This window comes from Leuresthes tenuis, unplaced genomic scaffold (genome assembly GCF_036924035.1).
Source record: "Leuresthes tenuis unplaced genomic scaffold, fLeuTen1.0.hap1 SCAF_20, whole genome shotgun sequence".
NCBI classification, from domain to species: Eukaryota; Metazoa; Chordata; class Actinopteri; order Atheriniformes; family Atherinopsidae; genus Leuresthes; species Leuresthes tenuis.
Genome location: NW_027325374.1, coordinates 4547101 through 4565505, shown reverse-complemented (window position 1 = coordinate 4565505; position 18405 = coordinate 4547101). Strand labels below are relative to the sequence as shown.

General features: G+C 43.9%; 1 protein-coding gene across 4 annotated transcripts in view; it reads left to right on the top strand.

Annotated features, from left to right (window-relative positions):
• thrab (thyroid hormone receptor alpha b) overlaps positions 1-18405 on the top strand; it is a 138768-nt gene that overhangs the window by 97790 nt on the left and 22573 nt on the right. For all 4 annotated transcript variants that reach the window (XM_072373599.1, XM_072373598.1, XM_072373597.1 and 1 more), the window contains 2 exons: positions 4820-5174; positions 14012-14073. In XM_072373599.1, the coding sequence (XP_072229700.1) occupies positions 5119-5174; positions 14012-14073 (118 nt within the window). In that variant the 5' untranslated portion in view covers positions 4820-5118. The remainder of the gene's footprint in view (positions 1-4819; positions 5175-14011; positions 14074-18405) is intronic.

Sequence of the window (18405 nt, the reverse complement as noted above, 5' to 3'; positions counted from 1 at the left end):
ATTTATCTGCTTTTACTTTGACCTGAATGTTTTTGTCCTCACCTTTCATCAACTTTACCTCCCTCAGGAGCGTGCTGTATTTATTATCTGAAACCCACTTTATCTTACTTTCTTTCTTTCATTCCTTATCTCGTTTCATGCCCCGGCCTTGAATATAGAGGAAATTAGAGTGAGCGTAACTTCCTGGGTTAGAGAAAGAGAGGAACCTCCAGACTTTGTGTGGCAGCAGATAAGTTTTATTGGATGCCTTTTTTCTGGAAATACCTTTGAGGAATGTTCTTACTGGCATGGTTGGCTCAGTCAGACATGTAATTAATCAGGTGGACGCCATTTGTCATGAGTTGCTGATAAGTCTTGTTAATTGGTGCTTTGTCCAACTTTGTATTACAAAGTTCTGGGTTTATGGGATTGCATTTACATACAAAAATAACAACTTAAATCTGTAATTTGTTAATTTGTTTGAACCTTTATTTAACAGACACCAGATGTATTTGGAAAACATGAAGTCTGGGAACTGAGGATTGTAATTATTGGAGTTTTGTGCATTCTTGCTGAACACAACCTTTCAGCTGCTCAACAGTCTGTGGTTGTTGCTGTCTGATTCTCCTCTTCATGATGCTCCGTACAGTTTCTATAGGAGACTGATGTGGACTGCAGGCAGGCCAGTCAAGCGCACACACTCTGGCATCGTCCTGCTGAAATAACCACAGATATCACAAGAAAAGACTCTCCAAACTGCCAATATACAGCTCTGCATCGGTGCTACCTTCACACATATGTAAGACCCACGCTCTGAGCCCTGATGGACCCCCATGCCATCACGGATGCTGGATTTTTCACCTTTTTATCTTTTAAAGACTCACAAAGGAATCACATGTTCTTTTAAAGTGCTTTGTAAATGTCAAAAAAGTAGGTTTGCTACAACTTCAGATAGCCTGTCCTTACAGTCAGTCTGTTTCTGGTTCTAGAAAGGAGGAGGAGGAAGTAAACCTTCTGGTCATGGAGCATGTTTTTCACGGTGATGTCTCACTAATAGCTTGGTTTCTCTAAATTGGTGGGACATTTGTTCTTTAATTTGCTGGTATTTGCAGTAATTGCAGTTGCTAATCAAACAATAGCCCCATTTTCTCCCCTGATCTCGTTGTTCCAGTGTGATAAACAACAAATTGTTTGTGCCACAAGCAGAGGCTGGTTGCCACTTGTGGCAACAGTTGATCTGATAAGAGAGAAGCTCTTTGACAAAGCACACTCAATTAATGGCTGGCCTGCAGGGTGTGTGTCTTCACTGTCACCATCACTCCACGCTTGGTCCTGAGCAGCTCTTCTGGGTATATTTCCATAACTACGAATGGAGCAGTGGCAGCACTTTGTGTTAATGTGCAAACCGGAGGAATTGTGTTTTTTGTTAAACTTACTGTGTTGATCTGGTTGAAGCTGTTAATATTGATGTTTTCTTGGTTGTTATAGTTGCAATATTCAGCTAAAGCTATTGGAATATTTCTGCAATGCAGCTCTTTATGAAGAAAAACATGCTTAGCATTGATTTAAGACAACACACCCTCCTCCTCATCCAGCATGTCGTGTCTCAGGAACGCTTTTAGCAGACTTAAGGTTGTGTGGAGACGTCAACCTTATTTGAAAGTATACAGGGACGCCGGGAAATGACCACTTATTTGCAGATTCAGACTTTAAAGAATCAAAAGGATTTCAATCAGTTCAAAGTTCTGCAACCATGAGTTAATGAGAGGTTTTTCAGTGAATTTATTCGTGTTAGATGCGTAAGGCGGCAGCGGAGACAGAAGAAGAACTGATGAGCAGAAAGCGCTGCGGTAACAGAAGCAGGGATACGATCCACACAAGAGAGCTGAGATGCAACAAAGCTGGTGAACTGGCAAAAAGAGAAATGGTCTGACAAAGGGAAGAGAGGCCGAGAAAAGATCATCATCACATGACTAAGCAGACAAGTGAACCCAATAAAACAATAGCTGTGTTTACATTCACATCCAGTATTAACCTGAATGAGACCTTACTGAGTAAGACATTTACACGCTGCTGCTGAACGGCTCACACTCGAGGCCCCGCAGTCAGGATCTCTGAGCTTGTTTTTTAAGAACGTGTTTTTATAGATACCAGCTTTGGCGGAGTTCAGTGTAGAGCAGGAAGGCTGTGGTAGAGAGACGATGCACACACAATTAAAACGGTGGAAAAGAACATGGACAAGCAGTGAAACAAGACACACAAACAAAGCTATAATAAACTCAACCCCATGACAGCCATTCTTTATCTCTTAGGCGGTTAGGCCTTTAAAAACTGAAAGGCTGTCTTTGCAGAAGAGTCAGAAGATGTGGATGCTATTCATGGAATTACAGGAAAAGGTGTGTTTTCAGCAGCTTGTTGTGTCTGAAATCTTATTTGTAATCCAGACGATTCTAAGAGCTCATGTTCGACCTTCTGTGTGCCGTCCAATCAGAACCCTGTATCATGTCTGATAGTAGTGACATTGAGCCACACAGAACACGAGAAACCCCCAATTTTTATTCTAACTTCCTTTTATTCTAACTTCCAATAATATAAAATGATGCATTTTATTGAGGTTAGTGTGCGTCAGTTGTCAAAGTACCGCTTGCCTGAAAAGAAAGGTTGTTTTGAATAAATCTCTTATTTTATCTCTAAAAGCAGGAATGATGGTCCTGTCTAACGGCGCACTTATTCCCAGAATCCCCCTGTTCCAGATTAGAAAGACACTGAACCAGGGATTAGCAGAGGAAAGAATAAAGCCTTCCCAGAACAACAGAGGAGGACATGGGGGCCAAGTGCATACGGACCCCTCAGAGCCTGTCAGAGATTCCTCTGGTTATCTTAACTGCTTAAGCCTGTGTAAGAGTTGACTTCCGTTGGCCCACATTTCCAAAGAGCGAGTCAATTACAATAACAGTTTAAGGTGAGTTTCTGACCCTCGTAGCCAGCCCCGACTCAGAGGAACCCTGATGCTAATGTGTGCTCCTGAAGAGCCTAATTCACGCTCGCGGGGTCATGTGGTGTTAGATGGAATGTGACACTCACTCACAGGAGGCTTAGTGAGGCGTGACACAGCGTAGACACAACATGTGCTGCAGCTATTATTTACTCACCGGCATGGGGGCATATGTTTGCTGAAACAGCTTCAGGGAACCCACGTTTCAGATAAACTCTGTGTGCAATCACTCATTTACCCTTTCAAAGGTAATTGGTGGAGAACTTTCTTCTTTTGACCGCATCCATTAACGTCACGGAAAGTAGGTCAACAATGCCTGGCTTTTGAGATAATCTTGGGTAAATAATTGAGGTCGACTCCTTCGGTCAACATGTCTGAGGATACGACAGCTTGTGTATTTTTCAAGGGGTCCTATAAAAACAGCCCTACTTAACGCCTCAGGATGAAAATAGGGTTGATTGAAAATCAGTTGATTTATCAGTGATGTCCAGAAGAGTCGATCCACCTCTCATTTCTTTATATTTTCCTCCAAGCAGGCTTTCTGAAGGTCTTTCAGAGTTTTTCTTTGGACATTTTCTGCTTTTTCACTCATTTTCAGTACAGGTCTTGGGCCATTTTCGAAGAATGTGTTTAGTTTGTAAAATCACTTAACAATGATTGATGAATCATTCGAGCATAAAAAAGCACATAACTCAATAAACTCAATAAACCAGTGTTGTGTCGACATGTAGCAACTAAGCTAAGAACCAGCTTTGTTACCAGCAGCCTGTCACAAAGACACATCATTTGTTCCTGTTTCTTTAGTTTTATCTATGAAAAACAGCAAAGAAAACACAGTTTGACAGACAGAAAATAGGATTTCTGCAGCAACAAGGTGATTCCCAAAGAGCTATTAGCTGAAAACTTGGCATATCTCAGCATGGTGTGCAGTGTGTCCTTAAAACATTTGAGGAAACTGGACAAGTGGAGGACAAAAGAAGAAGTGTCAGGCCTAAAAAACTATCTCCAGCAGATGAACAGGATCTGAAAGTGATGTCCTTAAGAAAGAGGAAAAAATCCAGCTGTGACCTGACAGGACCTGAGAGATGCATCTGGACCTTCAGCTGATCCATCTACTGTTGGCCCAAGCCTCATCAGAAATGGTCTCCATGGAAGGGTGGCTGTCAAGAAGCCATTCTTAAGGAAGGGAAACAGGGAGAAAAGGCTGAGCTATGCCAAATGACACAAGAAGTGGACTGAAAATCAGTGGCAACAGGTCTTATGGAGGGATGAATCCTCCCCAGAGCCCGGACCTCAACATTATTGAAGCAGTGTGGGATCATCTGACAGAGAACGGAACAAAAGGCAGCCCACATCCAAAGAAGAGCTTTGGGATGTCCTTCAAGAAGCCTGGAGAACTATTCCTGAAGACTCCTTAAAGAAATGACAGAAAGCTCGTCTCAGAGGGTTCAGGCTGTGTTGGAGAATGAAGGAAATCAGACTTTCAAGCTCATTAATATTTTAACATCTCTGCTTTTGCCTTCTGCTGCTTTTTACGTGCTCATTTCTCATTCCCCTGGCTGTATATAAGGGAGAGAAAGATGCTTTTTAGAGTACTGTAGATTCATTGTTTGACTTGTAAAATGAAACTAAAGTTTTTTCTTCTTTTGTTTTAGTTTGTCTGCCAAAATCCAGCAAAACCGTTCCATTGATTAGTGATTTTTTGTTTTGTTTTGGCTTCTCTGCTTTGAAATGAATCACGATTGATTGGCGAGATGATTGCTGAGTGTTTTTCAACCAGCAGGCTGCCAGTCTCATCTTTAGAAAACGTCTAATTAAAATGAACGCTTCTGTGTTCCCTTCCAGGCTGAATCTCATTCCTTCCGCTGTATCCTTGAGATCAACGTCGACCTCCAGCCCTGGCTGCGGGACCCGCAGATTTACCCCCGTGGAGCCCCAAACATCCTCCATCTCTTGCAGCTACAACACACCAACCTCACCGGGGGCCGACCCCTCTCCACCACCACCCTCCCAGGAACCCCAGGGACGGGACGCTGTCATGTTTCACTGACTGACCCCTCCTGACCGGCGAATGACAAGCGTGCATCCGAGGGTGGGGCTTGCCTCAGTCTCTCATGATTGGCTGCTGGATGGAATTAAGGTGAATGGAACACATGCCCAAGGAGCAGGACTCTAACCCATCAGAGGGAGAAGAGAAACAGTAAGTTGGACATCGTTGCTGTTCTTCTGGTGATGATCAGCTGCTTTCTGCCTTTAAATCATCAAACCTTTGTTTTTCCCTGTCCCTTATCATCTGAATCTTTCTCATGCTACTTTCTGTTTTTACATCTCTTGACCATTTTCTCCAGACTAGCTAAACATAGTATTCCCGTCTCCACTCTAGTCTAAATAGTTTTTTTTTACAGAACTTGGGCCTATAGCTGCTTCCAGCCGCAACCTTTCGGGCTTCACTTTGGTTCTTCAGGCTGGAACGAACACAAACAAACACGGAGCTTTTTCTAGCCTCTTCTCATGAATGAAAACATAATATTAGTGGAATGGAGCGTTTCTCATATATGGGGGGGCCTCTGTACGGAAAAGACTTATGCATAAAGGAAACCATCAGTCTACTTTGGCTCGGACAGAGCTTCATGAATCAGAGATTAGTCTCTTTTAAATTAGATAATTGAACTGAGTTAATATGTCTGGGAAAACGTGAAGCTGACTGTGATTGGTCACTTTCTAAAGTGTGCGTGCGAGTATGAACTTTAGGAAATGCATGTGGAAAGATTCTTAAAGCTTTTGCTGATTTCTCTGCAAACTTGACTCCTGACAGGCACAAGCGAGATCGTATTTCACCTGTTTTGGCTTCTTTGCACTCACTTCCAGTTAATTACAGCATTTTTTTAAGACATCAGGACGTCATCAACGCTGGACAGTTTCTACTTCTGTTCATTCACACTGAAACCAGTGTCACAGTCAGGCTCTGTCACAGTTTATGTTTAATCATGGTTTCAGTTCTGTTCTGGTCATGTTTTTCCCCCTCGGTTCACTCAAGTCACCTGGCTCATTGTTCACAGCTGCACCTCATTCACTGACCTCCACAGTATTTAGTATTTAGCCACACAGATAAGTCTCGTTTTGCCGTTCTCAGTCTTGTTTTGTGTTCCTTTCTTTATTCATAGTCACGTTTTGTTTCATAGTTAAGTCATTTTGATCCGGCTCTGCCGCGCTTTATGTTTTTTGGCCTCGTCTTGTTTTTGTTCTTGCTCCTGTTTTTGTTAATAAACCTTGTTACGTTTGGAAGAACTGCATCTGGGTCCTACCTCTCCAACGAACCGTGACAACCAGACTGATTCGTGGCTTTTTTTGCCTTCATTCTTAATGAATTGACTTTGAATGCTAACTGCTGGCGTTTGAGTGCAATATCGGGTCTCACTCCCTCGTCAAACACCTATTCATAGGTTTGTTTGTGTTTTCGCTCCAGCTGATAATAAGTGCTGCAATGAGTGGGCCCAGCTCGCTCTTTCTTTACAGAATCACTTGTTTAGCGGCTGTAACAGCAACAGCTGACGGACAACAAAGATCAGTGCTGAGATTGATTGATGTTACCTGACTGTGGGGCAGCTGGCGGCTCACTCTCAGTCCTGCTGTGAGGGCAGATGTAATAAGAATAATAGAAGAGTGTAATTACAGTTTAATAGCAACCCTGTTCTTGGCTCATGCTTTTCCCCAGGGTGGCGCAGTTGGAGCTATTGAAGCTGCTCTGAATTCACCGTGGTCCTCAGAACAGTGAGGACATACACACTGCTGCTTGCAGTGAAAAGTGGTTTAATTGGCTTGTTTCAGCAGGAATAACACGTATAAAAACGGCATAAGGAGATAAGAGGAGAATGTGAAGGCATCAGATGTTTAGAACTCCCGAACTTTCCCTCACAAATCCTTTCTCAGTCTCTGCAGTTAAACTTGAATCTGCCTTTTAGAGGCAATAAAATGAGTTTATCTTTTTATTACCATGTCTGTGCTGTAATGCGGCATCAGATTCCCCTCCACTGTGTGAAGCCCAGATGCATTCCTCAGCTAACACAGACACCTGTCAGGGGATTAGCAGCTTTCCCACTGGGAGGACAGTTGGTGTCATGCATGTAGGGGGGACCGCTCCACACTTTTATTCTTCATTTAACAGGTACAAGTGTATCTCACCTTATTTGCAGACACCTGTAACACATTGGGGCTGCAGTGTGCTGCATGTTGCATATCATTTTTTATGCACAAAGCTCTAAGCTTTAAGCTGTCCGGGCGTCAGATGAGGGTGGGTGTCAGTGGTGTGTGGACCTCACTGTAGCTCCATGCCTTCGTTCTGCATGTTGTCAGCCTGTTATTTCGAACTGGCCCAGTTCTTTAACGAGATGCTCCTTTTTTTGTTCACTTTCTTTAAGACTAAGTCGAACACTTCTCCATTTATGGTCACACAGTAGATAGAATCACTTTGATCTCATCTGGCATTTATCCTGGCATTATGGCACATTTACATCACGCTGGCTCTCTTCTTGCATCACTTCCACAAACATTTCACCACAGTTGCACACTGTTGCATTAACAGTAGCGAAGGCTTGCGCCATAATGGTGCGGTTTGTTGAGGATCACAGTTCTCACTCAGTAGTTCTCTTTTGGTGGCCATCTGATCTATATATTCACCACAACACGCACGGTGCTGTAAAAGCATGAGAAATGTTTGCCCAAATTCAGGGAAGGTGCCCCTTTTCTTTCATATAGCTGTTCAAATGGCTCCCTCCAACCTTAGTGAACGTTTTTCTGCATTACACTATCTAAAATAAGGCCTTAGAATTAAATGAAAACAGCAGAAAATACCCAAGTTTGTGGGGGTTGAAGCCGTTTCACGACAACGATTACAAGGCTCGCTGTCATTAAAGTAATCAGTTGTAATCAGATGAAGGCACTGGGCTGCATCGACGCTTATAACCTGCCCGTGAAGATGTTTTCCTTCTTCTTTGCTGTTAAAAAGTTGCCATAGCCCCCACAAACCCTGGATGACCACTACGATTTGATCTTAAGAAGAAAAGGAGCATCTTTGCCTGAGGCACAGCTGGGAAAATAAACTATTGATTAGGCTTTTCCTTCCCTTAGGGATGAGCCTTGAGCCCTAAATGACCTGTCAGAGCTGCGTTGAAGGCTTGTTATTTGCTCTCTTGCTGGGCTCTTTTTGATGTATTGCCTTTCTGCTCCTTTGTTTGTGGGCTTTAAAACTCAGTAAATGCTGTCAAGTTGAATAGACTGAGTTTTTCTTAGTATTTCTGTCTTAGACTGTCTTATTGTTGTGTAAATACCACAGGAATAGCAGAGAGTCAGTGCTATATTCTGTTTGATCACATTTTGGAAGCTCTGCCTCGTAAGTTTAAAGGAGTTCCGTTTTTGGGGATGACGCTGCTCCCAATGGATCGTTGGTGAGGATCCTTTGACCTCATGAGCATTAACATGAAACATTAATTTGACAACCACCTGATGCGAGTGATTTCCAGGGAGGAGGGAGGTGCTGCGTTGTTGTCAGTGCTGATCACACTCTGCACTAAAGACATTCCACATTAAATATGCAGCCTTATGGAGGCACTACCAAGGTGCTCCATTTTCCACCCACAATCCAAAGAATGTCAGCCTTTGTTGTTGTTTGTCTTTATGTGGAGGACTGACAACCCCCTGTGACCCTGCACAGGATAAAGCATGTGCACGATAAGGATGGATGACTTTGAGTGATTACACGACGCTCTCAGAGAGATAATAACGAATAGATGTCATGGATGATGCCACATGGCTGCAGAAAGCACTGGTCCGGTTCATTGAAACAGGCAAAGCTGCTGCAGCTCTCTGTCAAGATCATGAACTGGCATCGTTCCCAGTTCACGCTGGGAGAACATCATGTTCATCAAAGCTTCATTCAGTTGGGATTTTACTATTAACGATAAACAGGCTCAACTTTGAGTCGTATTGTGCAGCTTTAGAGGCACCACCTGGGGATATTTGTTCATCTTCCTGCCATTACTTTACGTCTCTTAACCTGGACTGTGGATTGAAATGCACAAACTGAGACAGTTCTGAGACAAAATCCTATTCTATGTAGCTCAGGATCCCTGCTGCTGCATACTCTAAAGTCAGGATGTATAGAATCAGGCTCATCTGAGCAGTCAGCTCCGTGTTCATTATGCGTGGCTCACAGTAGAGTGGTGTATGTGGACAGAGGGAGTTGTCTTGTTTTCCCTCAGTGGCATGCTGTATGCCCCTCTAGCTAAGCCTGTAATTTAGACAGTAGCAGGACACACAAGGGTACAAAGTGTCCATTAGCGCTGCATGTATAGGGCGGGTCAAACTCAGCTGTAGGGCTGTAGCATACGGGCACAACAATAGGTGCCTGTAGCACTCTAAACATAGGACAGGGGGCCTCATTCAGACTCTGTTATGGATATAATTCTCTGGCCTTCTCTGAGTGTCTTTGTGCTGTTCTGTCTGTGGGCTGCCAAGCTGCTGCTGCTGCTCACTCTTCCAGTTTTTAATTACATGTTTTTTTTAAGTTAAAAAGGAAGGAAAATGTTTAATCTTCTTGTGTTCCGTTGTCCGAAAGAACGAATATTCCTACATTACAAAGAGTGCAGATTCAGGAAGAGAAAGTGTGTTTTCATCCACATCTGACGATGCTCCTCAACAGATGTGTGTTGTTTGCTGAAGCTGCGATTCGTCCAGTCTTTGCACTTTATTGCAGCTTTTATTTGAAAAGTTTGAGAACAGTTGTTAAAATGAACGTTTTCAATGAGCTAATGAGTGCCTGCGGAGGAAAAACAAAGTATTCAGAGTCCGTTTTAATCTTTTCACTCATTCCAATTTGTCTTTTATTTTTCTGGGACTTTTTCTGTGATTTTTCTGTAATCTCATATCTCCTGCATCGTTACCTGATAAACAAGCGATCGCTTTTTGCTGCACAAGGATCTGGCTGCGCTCCAACCAGTGTGGGCTGGGAGCTACTGAAGCCCCACAGACTGGAGGAAGAGGGAGGGACACACCGAGTGTATTTGAGTGGGTTCAGCGGGCTAAACATAGCACAAGTCGTAAAGACATCAGGGTGTGTGAGAGTGAGCTGCATCTGAAACTTCCAGCCAGAAGTGCTCCTCTGCCATGCATATTTTACAGTCCCATTGTGTCATCCGGTCCGCGCTGTAAGTTGAAGTGCCATCTTTTTGGCTCATATTCTTGCTTGTGCTGTTTGTTTTAGAGCGTGTGGTCCTTCTGCTGTGCAACCTGTGTGTGTTTTCTGCACGGATTTCAAGCCACAGGAATCAATTTGTTGCCCTCAGCGTAACTTTGGTAATGAGGATGCAGCAGAGAGAGTAAAGTGCGTCTGTGTGGGCTCAGTGCGCCGGTCCGTCAGTGTCATAGCCGGGAACTGGAGAGCACTCTGAGGTATGCCCTCGCAGCTCACAAAGCTGTGCATAATATTTAATTATGCATGGTGTTTTTATTCTCCAGCGGAAGCACTTTAAGCTTCTAAGTTTCTTTCTTCGAGCACCTCTGCGTTTTAAGCCTTTTTCTAAATTTCTTCCCGCTTCCAAGGGTGTTAACGTTGTTACAAGTGCTATTTTGGATTTGATCAGACCTTAATAGAGAGGATTAGATCTCGAGCTTATTCAGAAAGCCGGAGATTTGAATGATCATTTTTGTAATGGTGCTGTTGCCGTGCCAACAGGCTGGCTGTTATGCCATCATATCTCAAGTGTGCGCCTGAAAACGGACGCCTGCACAGCACAGATGAGGGTAAACAGCACAGCGTGTTGTCGGTCGCAGCATCTCAGGTTGTCATCTGAAAAGCTCTCTAAAAGGGGCACAGCTGTAGGAGTAACGGGGGGAGCTGTAGGAGCTGAATAAAGAGTCGCTGTTTTTATCCCGTTTGCTGTTGTTTCCATCTCCACCAACACGCTGTCACATTGGAAGGCTGAGCTGTCGCATCGCTGACAGTCCGCTGGTTGTCGCCTCCGGCACTTCGGGGGAGTGATGTGGAAGCCGACTGGCAGAGGGAGAGACGTTCCGCCCTGAGTGGCAGTGAATTGAAGCTCCACCTTATCTTTTTACCGCTTTCACTGACAATTTCCCCCACAAAGTAGCTGCAAAGTCGCTCTCGTTTTCAAAGATGTCTCAGATTTCCTGCCTCATTATAGAATACATTTTGGGTACATGCCAAAAAGAGCTGCTTCCCGGCTTTCAGGGACACTTGTCTCCTCCCTCATCCCAATATCGGAGCATTGCATCCATGAGCCGGGCCACAGGAGACTTTTAATAAGCTGCAACAAGCACAACAATCATGAGAAATCAAGCCATAGCGCCACGGACTATTTAAGAACTTAATTTAATGCCCTGTTAATCCATCTGATGAATTCTGGAAAGGGCAAAGGGAACCATAAGTGGGAATAAGACTCTTCTGTAATTAAAGGCAAGGTAACACATGATGGTCAGTGAGAGCTGGCATTCAGGCTCGATTACAGCAACCTGTGAACTTAACGGACAATTAAGTAGTTATGTCTCCCAGGGGCAAAAACACTGTTTGCTGATGGGATTTATTGAAAAATGCTACGAAACAAAAGACCTGCTATGTTTTCTGTTGGGCATTTTGGCCTTTTTGAAGAACAAAGATGACACTTTGCATCACATCTTGTTATTATGAAGCCTGGAATCAGAGCAGCTTCACTGGGAAATCTCTTTGGACTCCTCTGGAAACCGGATAATGAATAATCAATAAACTAATGCTTTAATAAACTGAGATAAACAAAAACTAAAGTTTTCCTGATGAACGATGTCCTTATTAAAACAATAACATGTATTCATCTTGACTCTTATATTTAATTTATTGATTCCAGGACCTATTTCTTTGCCATGTTTGTTAACATCAGAGGCATAGCTACTTATTTATGTGTCATCCTTGGCTTTGACAGCGATAAACAAGCTGGAGATGATGTCAGAATTCAAAGAAAGAAATCTCAGTCATCGTCATATGTGTCCCAAACATAAACTAACTTCTGAAACGAATCACATGTGGTTGTGGGACATTAAGACAAGTCACTGATTGGTCCAGTGATGAGCCGATACTGGTAACTGAGGAGAAACCAGGCGTAAACTCAGTTCCCACTCAGTGTGACACAGACACAGTAGATGTTGTAACTGGACTTTTCTGATCTACACAACATAAGAGGCACTTGAAGTCTTCCAGAAGCACATTCTATGGCAGAGCTCCTGTAACTCGGAGGCCTGTGTAGCAGAGCTGGACCTCACTGTGTCTGTGGTGCTAATGGAGTCTCACCCCCCGTTCTGCAGCTCGTGTTAAAGGGCAGCAGCGCCGGGCTGCGCTCCTGGGATCGTAAACACATCCAGCTTTGACAGACAGCACTCGCCGGCCCTGTTCCATACTCTCTCCTCCTCCATCTCTCTGCTCTCACACTTCCCTGCTGAGTACCCTGTTCCCGTCAAGCCTCTCAGACGCAGCTGCAGGTGTGCGTCTCCTTGTTGTGAATGAGGTGCGCTCTCTGTCCTCCCGCCATTGTTGTCCTGTGTGCTACCATTGGAGGGCTTTCTCGGCACATTTGTGTGTTATTTCCCTGCTGCTGGTTTCAGGTTCAGAGCAGAGCTTTAACTGCCAAAATGCAGCCGAATGCTGCAATAAAAACTCCTTTGCACTTTGACATATGCTATGGGACCTGACTTTTGGTCTTGGGAGCACTAATGCGCCTCAGAAAAAGTATGGTGGCAAATTGGGCTCTTATTTCTTTGTTTGATTTAAGTACCAGATGGCTAGCTGGTAAGGGGATACATAGAGGAGGTTTAGCCAAATTGTGAGATGTTTGTGACACAGCTCTGCCTGGACTTTACAGATGTGATGCATTATCTCTTCTCTGTTTATGTACTTTCCATCTCTGTTATAGATGACTCCGACATTGTTCCCATTTGCTCGGACTGCTGGGAAAATGGTTAATGGGCTGCATTTATTTGATGCTTTTTCAGTCATACCGATCCATTCAAAAAGAGTTATTTATCCTAAACATGGAGCACGGACCACAGCGCACGGACCACAGCGCACGTACACACCGACGTATGATGCAGGCAGTGTGGAGTTTAGCTGATGCTGATTGGTGGAAAACCAGCGCATTCTTTCTGCCTGTGACTCTGTCATGTCAGACTTGTCTGTAAACAGCACATACCAGCTCAGGGGAAGTTATGCTGCTACATCAGGGTTGTGTGCTTTGATCTAAGAGAGAATTTGTTTGTGTTCTGTGGCTGAACAAAGCAGGTGACCTCTGAACCCGTCAGAGTGCTTTTACACCTGGATGAGATGCGAGTCAGACCACCTCCAGAACGTGATTTGGTCATTTTTATGTTTGGCGCACCTTCATGTGCAGATAATCCACACATATTTGGTGTTTTTGGCTAAAGTAAACCTTTGTTTTTTGTGACTCCACCGTTGGACCCGAGGACGATCGTAGCTCTTCCAACTCTTTCTTTAGCTTCTGTCTCAGGGTGTGGACTGTCCCAGCACACGGGGAATCATCAGGAGTGCAGCAGCGGTTGCACTTGCTTGAAGAGGTCGATTGAGTGAGGCGTATTGATAAAGCTCTCGTGTGCATTAAAGGAGATAGTTTTGATTTATTCAGTCTGTGAAAATGTGTCTGATCGGCAGTTTCCTCCTGCAATATTTCTAAAGTTTACTTCAAATTTGCAAATAGTTGAGTGGAAACACATGCAGTCACTTAAATGTGGAGTAGTCCAGACAGAATAAATGTACGCTGGCTCATTGGAAGCGTGAAAGCAGCAGTGGCAACCACCATTGCAACGAAATCTGTGATCTGATAGACGTCTAAGTAATGAGATGAGATGCAACACAGCTTTGACTCTTAGACCAGCTGCAGGTGGTTACCCTCCAGGAAAGCCAACAACTGCTGAGAGCACCCAGATCTTTACTTAATTCCCTTTCATTTTTGTTTCATCCTCGTCTCTTTTGTTGTCTCTTAGGTGGCTCAATGGCCCTAAAAGGAAGAGGAAGAACAGCCAATGTTCGGTGAAGAGTATGACTGGTGAGTATCTGATGGATTATGTTTTGATGGAGGGAAATTCACTCAAGTGGCAGCTTGGAAACGTTTCCTGTACTCTGACTAGAGTCTGATTAGTCAAAGGCTCGTCCGCGTACCTACTTTAGAGCAGAAAAGCTCTCCATGTGAAGGCAACATTTTGGAAACGGCTCCGCTTTCAGAAAAGCTGTCGGCGGGCGCTCCGAGTTGAATCTGAGCTGTTGAGTGACCGCACAGAAGTTGGTGGTAGATATTCCAGCGCTGCCTTGTGTACATTACGCTTTCAAAGAGGAAAAAATAAAACATCTTGGCATCTCGCATAAATAAACAAAAGCCGTCAGACTCTGTTGAATGTGGAAGTGACAGCTCCGAATCCCCAGAGCTGAGGGAAGAAAGCACAGACGGGGAGAGCGATGCGGTGGAAGACACAAAGATCGAAGTCTGCAGAAAAGTTGATTTAGGATAATGTGGTGCTTTTGGTCAGCTCCTTTCCACATGTTTCCTCTCCCAGTAGGTTTAGGGCCTGCCTCACTGCTGGAATCTTGAACCATCTTCTACCTGCCACGGTTCATTTGAGCTGGGAAACTATGACAATACGTCTGGCTCAGGGACATGGTTGCTTGAGATTGGATTATATACACTGTGATGATGTCATCATTTTCCTGTGGGAGTGTGGACCCTCAACCAGATGCCTCAACAGCCATTAACTTGCAACTGTTTGCACGCCTGAGTTGTAAAACAAAGGTCACTGCTGCCTTTGGTAGCCAAATGAGTAATAATCATGCCAACCATTGATAATATAATGAGTCAAATCGATTTGGATTTTTGTTTAGACAGAATGGGAGTCGGTCTGATTTCTGCATGCAGGCCAGAACAACAACATCCAAAACTCGTTCATCTTCTTGTCAACGATTATAAAGATCATATAGAACGCCAGCGAGTTTCCTGCAGGCCAGTTTGTAGAAGATGCTTGAAGGTATTTAAAGAGGGGAGTATCTTTCTGATACTTTATAGCTCATTCCAAGCTGAAGGAGCATAAAACGAAAAAGGAGTTTTCCCCGGGACGCATCTAAAAAGGATGTCAGGAGTAAATCTGCTTCCATAACTGCAACAACAAAGGAGGCAGATGTGTAAGCAGGTAGTTTACCTTGGCAGAAAATGTATTTTCTTTGCTTTGGTATTGATCAGATTATCCTAAAAGATGAATAAAGATGCAGTGATGAGGGCGGCGTTGGATTTTAACGCAGCATGACATGCAGAACTGAGGCTAAAGATGGATGCATATGATCCACTGCTGTCATTTAAAGCACACTCATAAATGTACATGTGTGTGAATATAAAGGCATAAGTTCGCTCTTTTGAATGTGGAATGCCTTCTATACCAACAGGCTTTGAGCTCCTGTCAGGAAAGGGACAGCAGCAGTGGATTGCTGTGTATAATTAGCATTGTCCTCTAATGTCCTCGCTGTTTACAGTCTCAAGTATCACTTCTGTGAGCTGTTGTCACCTAATGAGAAACAATCCTGAGACTCCTTCGGACACCCGATCCACACACTGATGACATGAAATGGCACGCGTTATGTCAGGAGGACGAAGGATTGAACCCGCCGCGTCAGAAGGCTCTTCTTCTCCTTCTTGGGTTTTGTTGGTGGAGGTATTGCGGGGCCTGTTTTTAGGACGGGAAGGGCAGCCAGAGTCGGAGAGCTGCAGCGGTATTGATTTTTGGGCTTGGCTTCCACACGCAGCCACAGCGGAGCGGCTCAGGGATCCGCCTGCTGCTGCTCGCCACGCCAGCACAGCAGGGCTGACTTTCTTATTGCTTGATTCTCTGATCTTCTTGTTATCTTTTTTGGCTCTTCCTCCTGCGTTCTCCCCCTTGAATTGAGTATTTCCTTGCTGTTTTCCTCTGCACATGCACTTATTTATCACCTTTTTTTCCTCTCTATCCAAACTTTCATCACAGTTCCCAACAGAGTTCTAATCAACTGGCTTCTTGGTGCTTTTACAAAGAATCCTTCTGGCTGAAAAGGCACTTGCTCTTGTCCCTCTTCCCTCTCTTTTCTCTCTTTCCCACCATCCTCTTCTTGCACTCCCCCTTCTCGTCTTCCTCTAAAATCTGCAACCGAGCCAGAAGGCAGAGCCCAACTGACACCGCCAGTCACAGCTCTCTTCACGCCTTGATTCACGCATACAGTAAAGAGCTGCGCTGAAAGTTGAAGGATGCTTGTACAAACTTTTTGTTTCCTTTGTTGACATTGAAGGAAGTGTATTTCACAGAAAATCCAAAATGAAATCAGTGATTGACGCGACTGCCCTTTAAAACCGCACCGGTTCTCCTCAGTTTTTCAACCCAGATGGCAGGGAGGAGGCATTGAAAGGGCTAAAACTTCAGGGCTGTCCTGCATATGACACTGGAAAAAACACATACTTGCACAAAGATTGTCTTTGTTTGTGTGTGTTTGTACTTGAACACCCACGCTGCATTTATTTGTGACTTGCAGTGGACCATCTCCTCCCCTCCCGGCTTCTCGGCTACATATGCAGCACATGAAATGTCTGGAAATCCGCTGTTTCCTGTGTCTCTGTGCTCACTCCCTCGGTCTCACCGGTCTTGTAGGCAGTATAGAAAAAGAACAAACTGTTCTGTTCCCAGTTAAAAGCAGAGCACAAACTACAGATGGAGAAGAAGATTACACAAGCCAGAAACTGGTGTGACTAGCTGTAGAAGCCACCATATAACAGCTACAGAGGTTTAACTTACTGTAAGTTAATATATTACTGCAAGGGTTGACTTCAAATTAGAAGTTCCCATCACCAGAAATCAAGTTTTTTTTTTATTTTTTATGTTGGTTGACCTTTTAAAAGTCGTCTTAATGATTTGGTGTTTACTTATAATTGGTGATTTTGTAATTACAGAGAAGTCATTAAATGAAAGCGGTGGAAGTGGCCTCTGACATGCAGTTCTCAGCAACTTACAAGAGGCAGTAAAGTTTCTGCTTCCAAGTGTGAGCTCCAAATGTCCCGTTTCCCAGTGTTTTTCCTCTCATCTGCATTAAAAAAACAACACGCCACCATGCCGAGGAGGATTATCTCTCCTCTGACCGCATGCAGCATCAAAGATGCGCGCGGTTTGTTGTCAGCTTCAGCATCGCCACACCCAGGAGGCGTTACTGCATGACATCCTGTCCAGGACTCGGGCAGCTGGAGCGGTGCTCTTGCTCTGGACCAGAACAATAAATATCACTGGGAAACTTAAACCTAGATTTGTCATTGCAATGGATAAATTAAAAGCATAGCATCCTTTTTAATCCACTGGACATCAAGACCACAACATTTATCTCCCAACAGTAGTGCAGAAATGAGCCAATAAGTAAACACTCTTATATTGAACCACTCGTTCATCATTTACCCAACTTAAATTCTTTCCAATGGAGGATCAAGTTGGATTCATACGTTATATTACATTCTTTGTTTGATATATGTATCTTGCAGTAACCAGACAACAAAGAGCAGGTCGCAGCAGCTGAATAAGAAAATATGCACCAAATATGTAAATAACTTATAGAGTCAGAATCATAAGGCCGATTCATGTCAAAGTAATGCAGTGCTGTGCAAAAGTATCGCACTGACCCTCATTTCCTGCTATTAGCTGAAAATCCTTAAAACATTTGAGTACAAGTGGAGGACAAAAGAAGAAGTGTCAGGCCTAAAAAACTATCTACAGCAGATGAACAGGATCTGAAAGTGATGTCCTTAAGAAAGAGGAAAAAATCCAGCAAAGACCTGACAGGACCTGAGAGATGCATCTGGACCTGGATCCAAGTGTTTCTAGGTTGCTGCACCATTTTCCTGTTTGCATGGCAGTGTAAGAAGCAATGAGGAGGAACACATCCCCTTTGCTGTTGCATAGTGCTGTTAACACTTCTCCGGATGACTTTATTCTGATATTTCCTTTGATTTTTACAGTTTCAGCAAGCTGCTGACATGGTGCATCTGACAGCTGCTTCAGGTTCAGAAGGAGGAAATGAGTCACAGAGAAACTCAGAGTTTGTTGAAGAAAACCTGAGAGCGAGCAGTTCAGATCACCATGGTAACTGAGTCTGAGCTGTGGTGATTTAGTGACTGAGTCAGAGTTTAAGTTGCCTCTCTTTCTAGAACCTTGACTTTACCTCATCTCAAGGTTTAAAAAAGAGTTTTCATAAAGTTGCTTTTTCTGAAACAGAGCCCAAGAAAGCAGGACGTCCCATAATGCTTTGCTCCTATCTAGCTCACTTTAATGCGGTTTACTATCCCTTTGTAGTTGTTAGGTAGATGCAGCACGATTGTAATGAATAGAGG